The following is a 16,989-nucleotide window of genomic DNA, read 5'->3' as shown; positions in this document are numbered from 1 at the left end:
TTCTCCTCTCTCAGCCTGAAATAAACATAATTACGGCACCTACAAAATGCAGTCAAAGGATCAAATTAAATAACGTGTGTGAAATGTCAGCTCCTCATATGCTTGGCATTTGCTGGCTATCCTTATTGTTACTAATCAGAGTAATATTCAGGGAAATGTGTCTTTTAGGGCCCATTAGATAAGGCAAGGCACTCTGCAAATCAGACAGGAGGACAGAAAGGCAACAAGCTTTAAAAAATAAAATCAGAGGTTTACAAAAGGAGCTACCAATAGCCAAAGTACTTCTAACAACACATTTTTCTACAACAGTAAAATATGTGTTTATTAAAGCAGAAACAGAATAGAAGCCTTCTCCCTTTGAGAAAGGAAACCATGCAAACTGTAACTCATACTTTGAGAAGGAAATCAGCATTAATTAAAGAAAACACAGTGTATTAATCTTGCTTCCCAGGTGGCACTAGTGGTAAAGAATGCTCCTGCCAATGCAAGAGATGTTAAGAGACTCTGGTTCGATCCCTGGGTGGGGAAAATCCCCCATAGGAGAGCACAGCAACTTCAAGTATTCCTTCCTGGAGAATCCCCAGGGACAGAGGAGCCTGGTGGCTACAGTCCATGGGGTTGCAAAGTCAGACATGACTGAAGCAACTTAGCACACAGGCACATATGCAGTGTATTAAGCAATTGATCCTCAGTACTTCGTTTATTTGAAATAAAGTAATTGCTCTATAATGCTCTCCATCGTGGATGATTTTGCCCCCAGGGACACTCAGCACCGTCTGGAGATGTTTTCAGTTTTCACAGCTGGAGAGGGATGCTTCTGGCATCTACTGGGTAGAGGCCAGAAATGCTTCTAAACAACCTACAATGCACAAGGCCGCCCCCACCCCTGACATAAACACACACACACCACACACACACACACACACACAGGAAAAACTGTCTGGCCCAAAAAAGAATCTAAAAAAGAGTGGATGAAGTCCTGGTGGCACAGTGGATAAGGATCCAGAAAGATTCCACATGCCACGGAGCAACTAAGCCCGTGCACAACTACTGAGCCCAGGCTCTAGAGCTCTCAAGCTGCAACTACCGAGCCTGCGAGCCACAACTACCAAAGCTCGTGTGCCTAGAGCCTGCGCCCCACAGCAAGAGGAGCCACTGCAATGAGAAGCCTGCACAACATCACAAAGAGTAGCCCTGGCTTGCTGCAGCTAGAGAAAGCCTGCAAGCAGCAACAAAGACCCTGCGTAACCCAAAATTAATTAATCAATTAAAGAGTCATTAAATGTGTATCATAACTGACTCTCTGCTGTACACCTGAAATGAACACAACATTGTGAGTCAGCTACGTGCCAGTAAAAAAATAAATATGGCAACCAAGATGCCAACAGTGTCAAGGCTGAGAAACCTCTAGGCTGATACTAAACATAGAGCTTTGATGAGCGGACCAAAGTTTATTCCTGGCGCTGCTCCGATTCTCTGTCATAAGAGATGGTTTTGTCTGTTGTGTTTCCTGCCCTTCAGTGTCACTCACGGATACACGTGCATTGATGTAAAAGTATGAAAACACAGGCTGGAAGGAATTACATCAAAGCCATGATAATGGCTGCCTTTTGAAAGTGGAAGAAGAATTGTGAACGGGGATGAAACAAAGAGTATGTCAACTTTATCTCCATAATTTTATCTTACAAAAAAAGAGACAAAACAAATATGACTAACTGGTAACAAGGGTGTCAGTTCTGGGGGGTAGATAAGGTTCTTCAGCCAACATCATCGGGCAGGCACTGTTCAAAGTACTTTACAAACATTAACTCATTCAATCTTTATAAATGTGTAGAATTGGAGTTAACTGAATTTACAGGTAAGAAAACTGATGACCAGAGAGGTTAAGTCACTTGCCAAAGGCCACACAGCAAATCCATGTAGAGCCAGGGTTTAAACCCAGACAATCTAGCTGGATGTGCTGAACCACTATCCTGCATGGTCTCTCTGGTTATTATATTCGTCCTTGTATATTTCTGCATTGTTTCAGTTTCTCAAAAATTGTTGTTTGGGGGAGTGTGGAAAAAGAACAACAAATAGCAGCTCAGTGCTGGTGTGACTTCAGAGTACAGTGGATTTCATCAGATTTATATTTCAAATAAAAACCCCAGCAGTGTTCCACAATCTTGGACTTCTGAGTTGAACCCAGCTGTGTAGCAGACTCAGATGAGCTGCAATTACAGAGCTTATGGGGACACTCCCACGGGAGCCCCCGGGGGCCGACCTTGATCATGTGCTCCTGGACGCAGAGTGGGTCACTGTTCCCCAGGATACTGAGCAGCTCGTCATCGGAAATGAAGAAGAACCTGGGGAAGGCGTTCCTCTTGGAATCTAAGTAGTCGTTCAGGCTCTTCTGGCACTTCTCCAGGCCCTCGCTGATGTTCTGCAGGTCGTTGAGGCGGTTGGGGGCCTCACAGCATCTCTTGATCACAGGGTCTTTCAAAGTCTCGCCCATGATCTGGATAAAGTCAAGAGGACAACTGTCAATACGGATGGACCTAGAGAGAGTCATACTGAGTGAAGTAAGTCAGACAGAGAAGGAGAAATATCATATGGCATCCCTTATATGTGGAATCTAAAAAGAAATGATACAGATGTATTATGCGTGCATGCAAAGTCACCTCAGTTGTGTCTGAACTCTTTGCGACCCCATGGACTGTAGCCTACCTGGCTCCTCTTTCCTTGTGGATTCTCCAGGCAAGAATACCACAGTGGGTTGCCATTTCCTTCTCCAGGGGAATCTTCCCAATCCAGGGGTCTCTTATGTCTCCTGCATTGACAGGTGGGTTCTTTACCACCTGGGAAGCCCCAAACATGAGTTGGCTGCTCATACTAGAGAATACAACAGCATCCCTGAGCAGCAAACACTGGGGCTTTGAGGTCAGGTGGGCTGGGTGACAATCCTTACCCCGCTAACCGCTAGCAGCAGTGCCCACTGGTACCGCCCTTTCTGGAAAGGACTTTAAGATGACCATAGTCCTTCATGGGTAATTTGCTTATAAACAATAATAAGATGTTAATCCTAAAAATGGAAAAAAAATCTTCAGACAAATTATTTTTAAATGCAAAGAGTTTCACTTCAAACAAGATGTCCAGTTACTAGACAATAAATCAACTAAACTAATGTCAGTCCACTCACTGAGACATTATATAAAGTCATTGAAATGTTTTCAGATGACTTCATAATATGAACTATGTTTCTCACAATATGAAGAGAAAATTATAAGATGAAATTATACAAAATATTGGGCTTCTCAGGTGGCTCGGCGGTAAAGACTCCACCTACCAGTGCAGAAGCCAGAGGAGGTGGGTTCGATCCCTGGTTTGAGAAGATCCCCTGGAGGAGGAAATGGCAACCCATTCCAGGTATTCTTGCCAGGATAATCCCAGGGACAGAGGAGCCTGGCGGGCTACAGTCCGTGGGGTCACAAAGAGTCAGATACAACTAAGAGACCGAGTATGCACACACACATACAAAATATCATTACAATTGTGTTCTTAAACCCATATACATAGGAAAATATTACATATTAAAGATGATGAAACTATGGAAGACGCATCTTTTCCTTCTCTTCTACATTTCCCCAGGGTTTTAAATAACTACTACTTTTATGATAAAAAGTAAAAATAAAAAAGTTGTAGTGCCTTATGCTGGTGGCTTAAGATCAAACAGGAATTCTTACTGAAGAGATTAAATTCACATACAATGACAGAAAAAATTCAGAAGCTACAAATAGACCAAATACGACATGTAAATACATAAGTGAAAGGATCTCCGATTACTGTCCATCTTTCAAGACTAAAATAGAAGCCAGTCACTTGCCCTTTTAAATACTCTGTCGATGTTATCAAACTTCTTTGCTTCATCTGGAAGTTGTGATCTGATATCTCCACCAATAAAGATGCTTTCCAGATACATCCATTTTCTCTGAACCAACATCCAAATCTGTAAAGGCACAACATTATCATCAACACAGGTTCCCAGGTGCCTCGAGGTGTGTATGGCAAAACCCCACCCTAACACGGGACAGATTTAAATCAATTCAGGTCAAAAGAATTTCCATGCAAGAGGGCAGAGTAAGTGCATATGGTGGTTTAGTTGCCAAGTTGTGTGTGTGCAGCAACAAAGACCCAGCACAACCATAAATAAATAAATTATTTTTTCAAAAGAAAGCAAATGGAGGAAGCCCATGCCTGACCACACTCTTAGCCAGTGAACCAGGCCTGGCTTCATCCCACCCCAAGCTTTAGGGTGTAGCTATATTAATACAAGGTGCCTGCCTGTGATCTCAGGACAAAAACAAAGCTGTCACACAAAACTGGTGAAATGAGCCTAGGTGGCTCACAGAGGTCTGGACACAAAGCAGGAAAGCCCCAAACCAACTAATGTAAGACCTGGTTGGGCGCTTCCCAACACGATGGACTAGGTTGGGAAAACTGCAAAAACACACATCAAAGTGAAATGAGCACAGGCCAAAAAAAAAAATGTATGCAAGACGGACTTAAAAAAAATCAAAATCACACGGAGGAAAAACCCATACCCTGTGAAAGAGAGTCTCCCCTAAAAAGAGGAAAATTCTAGTTTGAGAAAATAAAAAATAGAAGGAAATCAGAAAAGGGTTTTAAATATATTTAAATTCTTCAATGTGATATAGGAGATGAAAGCATTCTTGCAACAAGAACAGGACAGTATTAAATAAGAACCAGGGCACATGAAAAAGCACCAATGAGGAGGAGTCCTGTTAGTTAAAAATGCATTCATTGAAATAAAAACTCAGATTCACTCCTCTAATTATGTATCCCTCCCCTCAAAATAAATCAAAGAGGATCATTAGTTTCTGAGCACAAAATTGTCTCACACAAAGTTTCTTTCTATGAATCAGCTCCTTTCCATCTTTTGTGTCTCTCTTCTCACCTCAATGACTTCGCCTATGAGAGAAAGCGTTTTTTCCCATTTGTGAACTGTCTGCAGGAAAGGTCCCACAAATCTGCTTCCTGAGATGCTTTGCAGGTTGAAAGTGTTGTCATCCAGGCACTGGACGATATCGTCAACAGACCCCAAGATGTAGCCTCGCTCCTGGGTGCCTTTGTAATACTTGACCACATTAAATTTCATATTTTCCCATGTGTCCAGGATTTCCTTCACAGCCTAGTCAGGAATATGACAAGAATGGTTCAGGCACATGGGCTGAAAAAACAACCCAACCCAACAGGAGCTTCCTGAGTTTGCCGTGGATCAGCTCCTGAACCCGGAGTTCTGGGTCAGTGTTCCAGAGAGGCTGGCCATTCTAGCTGTCAGTTGCCCAGTTCTTGCTCTGTGCCAGGTAAGCACATGCTATACACCATCTCCTCTAGTCCTCAAAGCACCCCCGCGAGGGTGGGATTATTATTCTCCACACTTTCGCAGAGGTGGGAACTGGGAATGGCTTGCCACGTTCACTCAGCTGAGTGCCAGAGCCAGGGTCTAAATTCTGTAATTGGCCTCCAATCTGCATGCTCATGAGATACTGCCTCTGTGTTTACTGTTTAGCAAGAAGATCAAATTACAAAAAATTTGTCTTTTCATGGCATGTTCAAAAACCACCTGTCAATAATTATGGGTATGTGTATATACACACAGATGTGTGTATATATGTGCGTGTGTGCATATGTATCTGTGTACATCACACGTGTAAGTGTATGCACATGTGTACATGCATGTGTGTGCACGTATGAGTGATATATTAGTATTTATGTACACCTATATGTGTGCATGTGTGAGAGCATGTATGTATGTGGGCATGGTACTCATGTACATGTTGGTGTGTGTATGTGTGTTTTTATATCTCTGTAGTGTGTATGTGTGGATATATGTTTATATGTGTACATGTGTGTATATGCACTTTTTTTGGCCATGCTATGCAGCATGCGGGATCTTAGTTCCCCAACCAGGGATGGAACACGTGCCCCTGCAGCGGAAGCTCAGAGCCCTAACCGCTGGACCACAGGGAATTCCCTGCACAGGCATTTCAAAGCATTAAAGAATGTACACTCAAATGTTAATAATTTATCTTCAGGTGGTGGAATTTATGAGTGATTTGTTTATTTTCTCAGTTTTCTACCTTGAACACATTATTTCCTTAGTAAATAAGTTGAAAGTGAAACTATAGAAACAATTAAAATATTTAACTGAGGCAGGAATTCTATTTCTAGAACAAATAATACTGTCTTATTCAAACATAACAGGTCCCAGAACAAACAGGTTTTCTCTTTGAATAAAAAAAAAAATTCTTTTTTTTTTCTAGCCTGCTTTATAACTAAAAATAGTCCTACCTTCTCAATGGCTATCTCCTTAATGGCCGACGTCACAATCTCATTGAGAACATCCATGTGTTTGTGAAGTTCCATAGCAAACATGTTTTCCAAGGTGAATGTTTCAGTCATTTCAAAAATCACGCCCGTTTTCTCCATAAGCTCTTTCCAATGCCTGAAGGTGCATCCACATCAAAAATCTTTATGTCTACTGAGTTTAGTGATGGGTTTAATTATTCCCTCTTCAACCAAGGGCTTCACAGGTGGCTCAGACGGTAAAGAATCTGCCTGCAAGGCAGGAGTCCCGGGTTTGATCCCAGGGTCAGCAAGATTCCTGGGAGAAGGACAAGGCAACCCACTCCAGCATTCTTGCCTGGAGAATTCCACGGACAGAGGAGCCCGGCGGACTACAGTCCGTGTGAAAGTCGCTCAGTCATGTTCAATTCTTTGCAACCCCATGGACTATACAGTCCAGAATTCTTCAGGCCAGAATACTGAAGTGGGTAGCCTTTCCCTTCTCCAGGAGATCTTTCCAACCCAGGGATTGAACCCAGGTCCCCTGCATTGTAGGCAGATTCTTTACTAGCTGATCCACCAGGGAAGCCCTTGGGGGTCACAAAAAATCAGACAGACTGAGCAACTAACACTTTCACTTTTCTTTCTTCAACCACAGGATAAATCCCATTATAATCACTTCTTGTAATGGAATTTGGAAACATGAAGACATTATTGGAATTACATGTATGTCCACAGTTTTCCAAAATCCCATTGGCTGCCAGAATCAAACCCAGGAAACATCTAGAACAGTGGTCCCCAACTTTTTGGCACCAGGGACCAATTTTGTGGAAGAAAATTCTTCCATGGACTGAGGGGTGGGGAGTGGGCTATGGTTCGGAGATGATTCTCACGAACAGCACGAGACCTAGATCCCTCACATGTGCAGTTCACAGGAGGGTTCACACTCCTATGAGAATCTACGGCTACCGCTGAACTGACAGGAGGTGGAGCTCAGGCGGTCATAAGAGCAATGGGGAGCGACTGTGAATACAGATGCAGCTTTGCTCGCGGACCCGCCGCTCACCTACTGCTGTGCAGCGTGATTTCTACCTGGACCGGGACCAGTCCTTGGCCCAGGGCTTGGGAGACCCCTAATCTAGAAGATACTTTCTTAGATGCCTCATCTTAACTACCACCTAAGAAAACACACTTTTCATTCATTAGTAACTGTTTCTGCATGGTCTCTAGACGGGTGATCCCGGCCTGTCCAGATCACTTAGCCTATTTGATACCCTGTTGTAATTTACGAGCATGTTTATGTTTGATAAATATTCAGCAATCACTAACTCTCTTCAGGCAGTGGGCTGGCAGCTGGGGGTTCAGAGTGGCTCGAAGATAAGGCCCCTGCCCTCGGGAACACTTCTACCAACTTGGGGAGACAGGCAGTGATCGATACAACAAATCTACAAATTAAATAACCGTCAGATGTTTCAAGCATTGTGAAAAAAACACAGCACGATAAAGAAAAGCAGCTACGTCAAACAGAAGGAACAAGACAGAGCACCAAGCTGCGCTGCTCTTAACCCAACCTGGCCTCCTCTGAAGGTTCACATTTGCCCACGTTTAAGGTCTGATGTATATGGAATGAACGTAACAAGGCAGCTAAACGCGGCACTGGACGGGCAGAAAGCCAGGTACCCAGCATATAAGCAGTAAGCATAGAATCACTAGGTTTTGTCGTACAAAGAGATGGTCAGGAAGGAGAATCCAGTTTTTCTCTCTCTCATCCCAGGTCTAGCGTGGGAGTTGATATAGAAGAATCCCTGTGGTTGATAATTTAATGGGAACTTTACACGGAAGCAATATTATATAGAGAAATATTACTTGTATATTTCCAGCCCTGCATTGCTGCTGGAATCTTGTTCTTTGTCATCAGATCTGAGCAAAGACATATCTCAAAGTAAAAGCTCCTCCACCAACCTGTCTCTTAGAGCCTCATGCTTCAAGTCAAGAAGTAAAGGAATTGAGTCTTTGAATGCCTTCATTTTCGATTCCAAGTGGTAGGCCACCGATAAATTTCGGACCTGACGGGGCAGCTTTCTGAGGGACCTGAGAAAACTTTCAATTCCTTCCTGGAGAAACTGAACATTCAGGTTGATCCAGAGTGTCTGAGACCATTCTTCCTTTGCAACCTGGAAATGAACAAGAAATAGTCCCATCAACAAGACTGGTCTGGAAACTCAAAGGTGGTTGGAAGGGAGAGCACATTCTTAACCCTTGGCATGCTCGTTTCTCTCCAAATATTAACATCCATTTCCCCACAACAGGAGGCTTGCCTGGTGGCTCAGTGGTAAAGAATCCACCTGTCAATGCAGGAGACGCAGGTTCAATCCATGGGTGGGGAAGATCCCCTGGAGAAGGAAATGGCAACCCACTCCAGTATTCTTGCACAAAAATAAGGCTGTATCTGAGAATGTGTGGGATCCAAAAATATGCCTTTCTTTCAAGGAAAACAGAAAAGCAGGATGTCAGAAACCAGTGTTTTTAACTCAAGGAATCACGGGGGTCTTAAAATATGCACTTCATTCAAGCGCTGTCCTTTTCTGACAAAAGAAGCTAAGGTTACAAAATACCAGCAACTTAGATACTCCTGCTTAGTTATCATAAAGAAAAGACTTTGTGCTGTAGCTCCCTGAGACTGAATGTAAAAAGTACTGTCTTACATACAATTTACCATCTTGGGTGGTTGGCATTTGCAACCTGTGACATCCAGGCTCGACAGAGTTGCTTGAATCATGAAACATGCTTGACGGGAAATTATGTTAATTCATGTAATATGTGTCCGGTGATTTCTTTTTTTAATTTTTATGGGCGTATAGTTACTTTATGATGTGTATGTCGTGTTATATTTGTGTGTTAGTTGTGTTGTTTAGTTGTGTTAGTTTCACTGTACAGTAAAGTGAATCAGCTATATATATACATCAATGGCACCCCACTCCAGTACTCTCGCCTGGAAAATCCCATGGACGGAGGAGCCTGGTAGGCTGCAGTCCATGGGGTCGCTAAGAGTCAGACACGACTGAGTGACTTCACTTTCACTTTTCACTTTCACGAATTGGAGAAGGAAATGGCAACCCACTCCAGTGTTCTTGCCTGAAGAACCCCAGGGACGGGGGAGCCTGGTGGGCTGCCATCTATGGGGTCGCACAGAGTCGGACACGACTGAAGTGACTTAGCAGCAGCATCCCCTCTCTTATGGATTTCTTTCCCATTTAGGTCACCACAGAGCACTGAGTAGAGTTCCCTGTGCTGCACCGAACATTCTCATTAGTTTTCTGATTTATACATAGTATCACCAGTGTATATATGTCAATCCCAGTCTCCCAATTCACCCCACCCTCCTCCTTTCCCTCTTGAGTCTGTCTGTTCCTTCTCTAGAGACACTAGAGAAAGCCTGTGCACAGCAACAAAGACTCAAGGCAGCCAAAAAATAAATAAATGAGAAAAATGTTTTAATTATTTTGACCTCACATCCCCTTCACCCACCAGTCCTCCTTTCTCTGCTTCTCTTTGTAACAAGACTCACTGGAAACATCGTCTATACTTGGCGTTTCTAACGCCTTTCTCCCCATTCTCTCTGTTTTTCTGAAGCTTTATGGAGAGTTTGCTGGTGTACAATAAAGCTGCATGTATTTCGAGTGTACAACTGATGTGTGCACATCTGTGACACCATCAGCTCCATCTAGATAATGAACGTATCCATCACCATCCCCCTCAGTGGTCTCCTCCTGCCACTCTGTAATCACCCCCTCCCACCCCTCTCCTTCCACCCCACCTCTAGGTAACCACTGACCTGCTTTCTACCAGGAATATGTACAGTGGAAAGCAGGACATTCATAGTGTTAGGCAGCCATCACACACCCATCAGGTTCCAGAATTCTCTCCACACCCCAGATGGAAACCTCGTACCCATTAGCGGTCACCCCCCATCACCTCCTTCCAAGATCTAAAGTGCGAGTTTCTCTGAACTCTGCCCCAGGCTCTTTATGACTATGACCTCAAAGTCCACTGAGCCACATTCCCTCCATGGAGACCAAATCTGCGGGTGGACGCTTACCTTCAGTTCTTCATAGAGCTCGTAAATCACCTTCAGTCCGCTCATTTCCTTCTGCACTTTGAGCAGCTCTGGGTACATTGTAATTGGAAGATCAAAAAGCTTCTCAGCATTAGCCAGCTCCTGACGGTTCTTTTCATGTTTCATCAGCTCTTTATCGAAAGTGGCTAAAAGTTCTACTCCTAATAAATAAGTAAATAAATAAACTTATACTCAGCAGTGAAGAATTCACCTGCTAATGCAGGAGACTTGAGTTCAGTCCCTAAGTTGGGAGGATCCCCTGGAGAAGAAAATGACAACTTACTCCTGTATTCTTTCCCGGAGAATCCCATGGACAGAGGAGCCTGGTGGGCTACAGTCCATGGGGTAGCAAGAGAGTCAGACACGACTTAGTGACCAACAACAACATAGTCGATTTACAATGTTGTGTGACCTTCAGTGCATAGCAGAATGATGCAGTTACACATGTATCTATTCTTTTTCAGATTCTTTTCCTATATAGGTTACCACAGAGTATGGAGTAGAGTTCTCTGTGCTATACAGTAGGTCCTTGTTGATTATCTATTGTATGTATAGTAGTGAATACAACCCCAAACTCCTAATTTCTCCCTCCCCTGACCACCTTTCCCTTTTGGTAACCATAAGTGTGTTTTCGAAGTCTGTGACTCTGTTTTGTAAATAAGTTCTTTTTAAATACATACTTTTTATGATAGATAAGAAGTGATTTGTTAGCATAGGATGCTTGTATAAATTCACAAGCAGGCAGGCAAGTGTTGGAATACATACAATCTTAAGGTACACAAAATTGAATAAGAAATCATGAACAATATGCAAAATTATCACGTCAGCCATAAAAGCCAATTGGGAAGACAAATGTAGAATGACCAGACTTTATCTCTCCATCATTCTAACTAAAACCAGTTACTACAAGCTCCTCCAGTGAGAAATTTCTGTCTCCTAAGCATTCTTGCTCTAAGTGGTCTCAACTTGGGCTGCAGATTAGAATCCCCATGGGAGCTTTTAAAAACTTTGATGTCCAGGGGCTTCCCTGGCGGTCCAGTGGTTGAAAATCCACCTGCCAATGGAGGGGACACAGGTTCGATCCCTGGTCCAGGAAGATCCCACAGGCTCCAGAGCAGCTAAGCCCATGGGCCGCAACCACTGAAGCTGGTACACCTGGAGCCTGAGCTCCTCACCAAGAGGAGCCCCCACAACAAGAAGCCCAAGCTCCTCAACAAGAGGAGCCCTCACTTGCTGTAACTAGAGAAAACTCACCTGCAGATAAAAATTAGAAAATAATAATATATAAATTAAAAAATGTTTTAAACCTTGATGTCCAAACCACCCTTGAGATCAGTGGAATCAGACTATGTGAACCTGGTCCCCAGGGAGCAGAGATCTTTAGAGATCCCCAGAGGAACCCAGTGTACAGGCAAGCTTGCAAACCACCACTCCATCCAATCTCCTCACAAAATTCTTAAGCAGAATGTCTTCAAATGCCCCAGTAAGACCAATGTGGATATCCTTACCTCTGTCAAGATCTTCACCTACAGAACCAGGGCCTTCACGATAAAACCGTTTTGCAAAATCCTCTATCTGCTGTCTGTAGTTTAGTATTTCACCTCGAGTAAGCTGAGGAAAGCAGGGTTGCGTTAATTGAGCCCACTGGGTATTTTTCAACATCTATATTCAGAAGGTGAAACATTTAAAGGTACCTCTGTGAACATTCTCTTTATGCCTCCCAGAGCATGCTCCACAGTCAACGAATCATTGAAAAGGTTTGACCACATGCTCTCAATGTTGTCAACCAGTTCTTTCTCTGCATCAGAAGGCTTAAAAAAAAAAAAAAGGACAAATAATAAATGACAAGCAGGCTTGGAACTGAAATTTCTGGTCAAGGCTACTGTCCTGGGATTTCTGCATCTGGGTAACAGTAGAATAGGCCATTTGAACAGATGTTGTGAATTATACAAAGATATTTATAATCCAAATAAAAATCAGAAGAATGTAATTTTTAAAAGAGATAGATAACAGAGGTAGGTAGAGAGAGAGATAACCTAGAGAGATAACCTAGAGAGATAAGTCATTCATAAAGTAAAACTGAGCTTCAAATCAACTTCATCTGATTTGAATAAGGTTATCTTGACCCATTAACACACCCAGCTGTGCTGTCAGAAGCAAAAATAAATCTCTTCTGATGAAACATAGCATCATGAGAGAGGCCTCTGATTCTCTTTACAACTTTTCATAAATGATGTCCAGAACTCAATCAGAAATAACAGAATGAAAAGGATATGAATGACTTGGAGGAAATCAAGAGACACACAGACAATATAAGCAGATAGTAATGGAGCTCTAAGATACAGAACCTTAAATGATTTTACTTAATAAAGAGAACAAGAGACAGAATTGAACATTTTGACTTTAATTATAAAAATATAAATTTTGCACACTCTACAATTTTCTTTTTCCCTTGGAGGGTGCTAGGGAACCAAATTATAATTCTGAAAACATGTAAATACAGGTCAAGAATCAAGGATTTAACCTGCCCTTTTTATAGAAACTGTATCTCAGGATAAACGGACAGTTTTTAAGGAAAAGTTCCTCTTCTTGTGTTTATTATTTTTTACTGAAGTATAATTGGCCTACAGTATTATGTTAGTTTCAGGTGCACACATAGGCATTCATTATTCTATACATTACGAAGTGATCACCACTACTGTGCATTTTCTTTTTTTTTAAGTCATTTGTTTATTTTTGGTTGCATTGGGTCTTAGTTGCAGCACGGGGGATCTTCCTTGCTGTGTCCAGCCTCAGTAGTTACGGGGCATGGGCTTAGTTGCCCCAGGGCATGTGGGATCTTAGTTCCCTGACCAGGGATAGAATCTGTGTCCCCTGCACTGAAAGGCAGATTCTTAACCACTGGACCACCAGGGAAGTCCTCACTGCCCATTTTCTGATTAGAGACTCTCTAGCTTGCAGGCAAGGCTAAGGGGCAGTTGGGCGATAAAAGCACTCAAGTGATGAAAATGTTGAAATACAGATTTTATGCAAATGCTGGCTTATAACAGCTATTTGTTTCTCCCTTCTACTTTGTTTTTCCAGTGGACTCCTTTTTGTGTATCATGTGATGTGTGGCATGCAAAATTTCACATATAATTTCAAGGAAATTGAAACCCTCAACTCTCAAACTCATCCATGGGCTTTCTGAAGGTCTTTGAAACCCATGTTTAACAAACTTAAAGACAACTGCACTGTCATCTTCTACCAGTTTCCCTTATTGTCTTATCTCTCTCCTCCACTTTTTTCATTTTTGCAATAGCCCTTGATTTATTAAAGAAAATTAACATCAAGAAAAAAGAAAGGGGCTTCGGGGCTTCCTTGGTGACTCAGTGGTAAAGAATCCACCTGCCAATGCCGGAGACAACAGTTTGATCCCTGGTCTGGGAAGATCCCATGTGCCAAGGGGCAACTAAGCCCGTGCACCACAGCTAGTGAGCCTGGGAGCCGCGGCTGCTGAGCCCACATGCCACAGCTGTTGAAGCCCGCAAGCCCTAGAGCCTGTGCTCTGCAACAAGAGAAGCCGCCACAATGAGAAGCTCAAGCACCGCAGCTAGAGAGTAGCCCCTGCCTGCCACCACTAGGAAAAGCCCTTGCAGCAATGAAGACCCAGCATAGCCAAAAAATAAATAAATAAAGAGAACAGCGAGTAAAGAAAAAGGGAAAGAAACACAGAAAAGAGTTCACTTACATAGAGCCCGTACATCGCCATGGTGCGGTACCTCTCCTGCACGTCCCGGTATCTGAGTTCCATGACTAAAGATTTACTTCGGATTTCTGCGATGGTTGCAAGCACAAACTTGAGATCCTCGAGGGTACTGGGGCTCTTCTTCAGGTTTTTGTTCAGGGACTATAAAAGAAAGTTCAAAGGAAACTAAATAAGCACAGGGGGGAAAAATACAGTGCCCTGAAGCCCTGACTTCCTTGAAATAAAAGCAGTTTTAGAGAAACCCTGGGGCTCTGTCCCACAATGCATAGTGCACTGGACTTTCAGAGAAGTCCTGGGATCCACTACCTCTATCTCTTCGTGCAGGTTATTGAGTTCCTCTCTGGCTGAGTCATTGAGGAGTCTCCCGAGCGAAACCACCCAGGACTTGGCATTTTCCTGCACGGTGTTAGCCAGGGGTCCGAGCTGAAGGCGGATGCAATGCTCATCCTTGATCAAGAGGTGGTGCATCACTTCAGAGGCGATCCTGGCGTAGAACTGCAACTTCTCATCATAGGCAACACAGGGAGGCTTCTTAGCAGCAAATTTCTCCATCACAATGGCTTTGTCCAGTTTCCAGAGAGGTCGGTAGCGCTTCCATTTCTGCAGGTACTTCATAAGACTGACCAGAATCCTGTGGACGTTTTGGGGGATCATAACAGCCTGCTCAATTATCTGAGGGTTCTGAGAGATATCATTGTAAAAGCTGATGGTAACAAGTTCTTCCTCCTCTCCTTTCTGTGGGGGGCATTCTATGCAGCTGCCGTTCATCCAGCGAACAAAATGCTGACAAAATAAGAATCAGGGTGGGGCAGGGGGGAAAGACAATCCTTTAGTATCTATTTTGCTCCCTTTGTACATATCATAGGCTTCTCTGGTAGCTCAGCTGGTAAAGAATCTGACTGCAATTCAGGAGACTCCAGTTCGATTCCTAGTTAGGGAAGATCCCCTGGAGAAGGGATAGGCTACCCATTCCAGTATTCATGGGCTTTCCTGGTGGCTCAGACAGTAAAGAATCTTCCCACAATGTGGGAGACCTACGTTTGATCCCTGGGTTGGGAAGATCCCCTACAGGAAGGCATGGCAACCCACTCCAGTATTCTTGCCTGGAGAATCTCCATGGACAAAGGAGCCTGGCGGGCTGCAATCCATGGGGTCGAAAAGAGTCAGACACGACTGAACGACTAAGCACAGCACACAAAACAGTACATATCATATTCAGCAATAAGTCTTGCTAGTAAGGAACCATGGACAGTATGAACAGGTAAAATGATATGACACCAGAAGATGAGCCTCCCAAGTGAGAAAGTGTCCAAAGAAGCAACAGTAAAACTGGACATGAAACAAGAGACTGGTTCCAAATTGGGAAAGGAGTACATCAAGGCTGTGTATTTTCACTCTGCTTATTTAACTTATATGCAGAGTACATCATGCAAAATGTCGGGTTGGATGAAGCATAAGCTGGAATCAAGATTGCCCAGAGAAACAGCATTAACCCCAGATATGCAGATGACACCACCTTTACGGCAGAAAACAAAGAACTAAAGAGCCTCTTGATGAAAGTGAAAGAGGTGAAAAACCTGGCTTAAAATTCAACATTCAGAAAACTAAGATCACGGCATCCAGTTCCAACACTTCATGGCAAATAGATGGGGAAACAATGGATACAGTGAGAGACTTTATTTTGGGGGGGCTCCAAAATCATTGCAGATGGTGACTGTGGCCATGAAGCAAGAAAAGACGCTTGTTCGTTGGAAGAAAAGCTATGACCAACTTAGACAGCATATTAAAAAGCAGAGACATCACTTTGCCAACAAAGGTCCGTCTAGTCAAAGCTATGGTTTTTCCAGTAGTCATGTATGGATGTGAGAGTTGGACCATAAAGAAAGTTGAGCACTGAAGAATTGATTCTTTTGAACTGTGGTGTTAGAGAAGACTTTTGAGAGCCCCTTGGACTTCAAGGAGATCCAACCTGTCAATCCTAAAGGAAATCAGTCCTGAATATTCATTGGAAGGACAGATGCTAAAGCTGAAGCTCCAATACTCTGGCCACCTGATGTGAAGAACTGATTCATTGGAAAAGACCCTGATGCTGGGAAAGATTGAAGGCAGAAAGAGAAGGGAACAATAGAGGATGAGATGGTTGGATGGCACCACTCACTTGATGGACATGAGTTTAAGCAAGCTCTGGGAGTTGGTGATGGACAGGGAAGCCTGGCATGCTGCAGTCCACGGGGTCGCAAAGAGTCAAACATGACTAAGTAACTGAACTGAACTAACTGAACTGTACAACTGTGCTCATTTCACATGCTAGTAAGGTCCCGTTCAAAATCCTTCAAGCTAGGCTTCAGTAGTAAGTGAACCAAGAAGTTCCAGATGTATAGGTGGGTTTAGAGAAGGCAGAGGAACCAGAGACCAAATTGCCAACATTGGTTGGACCATAGAGAAAGCAAGGGAATTTCAGAAAAACACCTACTTCTGTTTCATTGACCACTAAAGCCTTTGACTATGCAGATCACAACAAACTGTGGAAAATTCTTAAAGAGATGAGAGTACCAGACCACCTTACTTGTCTTCTAAGAAACCAGTATGAGGGTCAAGAAGCAACAATTAAAACCGTATTGGTTCAAAATTGGGAAAGGAGTATGTCAAGGCTATATACCATCCCCCTGCTTATTTAACTTATATGCAGAGTACATCATGTGAAATGCTGGACTGGGTGAATCACAAGCTGGAATGAAGAATGCTGGGAGAAATATCAACAGCCTCAGATATGCAGATG

At 43.2% G+C, this 16,989-nt stretch overlaps 1 protein-coding gene across 4 annotated transcripts in view; it reads right to left on the bottom strand.

Annotated features, from left to right (window-relative positions):
• DNAH10 (dynein axonemal heavy chain 10) overlaps nt 1–16,989 on the bottom strand; it is a 156,899-nt gene that overhangs the window by 95,109 nt on the left and 44,801 nt on the right. For all 4 annotated transcript variants that reach the window (XM_070386294.1, XM_070386295.1, XM_070386296.1 and 1 more), the window contains exons 20-29: nt 14,517–14,993; nt 14,193–14,351; nt 12,157–12,273; nt 11,971–12,073; nt 10,445–10,623; nt 8,308–8,519; nt 6,352–6,505; nt 4,955–5,188; nt 3,863–3,985; nt 2,264–2,497 (exon numbers count right to left, since the gene is read on the bottom strand). In XM_070386294.1, the coding sequence (XP_070242395.1) occupies nt 2,264–2,497; nt 3,863–3,985; nt 4,955–5,188; nt 6,352–6,505; nt 8,308–8,519; nt 10,445–10,623; nt 11,971–12,073; nt 12,157–12,273; nt 14,193–14,351; nt 14,517–14,993 (1,992 nt within the window). The remainder of the gene's footprint in view (nt 1–2,263; nt 2,498–3,862; nt 3,986–4,954; nt 5,189–6,351; nt 6,506–8,307; nt 8,520–10,444; nt 10,624–11,970; nt 12,074–12,156; nt 12,274–14,192; nt 14,352–14,516; nt 14,994–16,989) is intronic.

Source organism: Bos mutus, chromosome 17, assembly GCF_027580195.1.
Source record: "Bos mutus isolate GX-2022 chromosome 17, NWIPB_WYAK_1.1, whole genome shotgun sequence".
Lineage (NCBI taxonomy): Eukaryota > Metazoa > Chordata > Mammalia > Artiodactyla > Bovidae > Bos > Bos mutus.
This window is presented reverse-complemented; position numbering and strand designations above follow the sequence as displayed.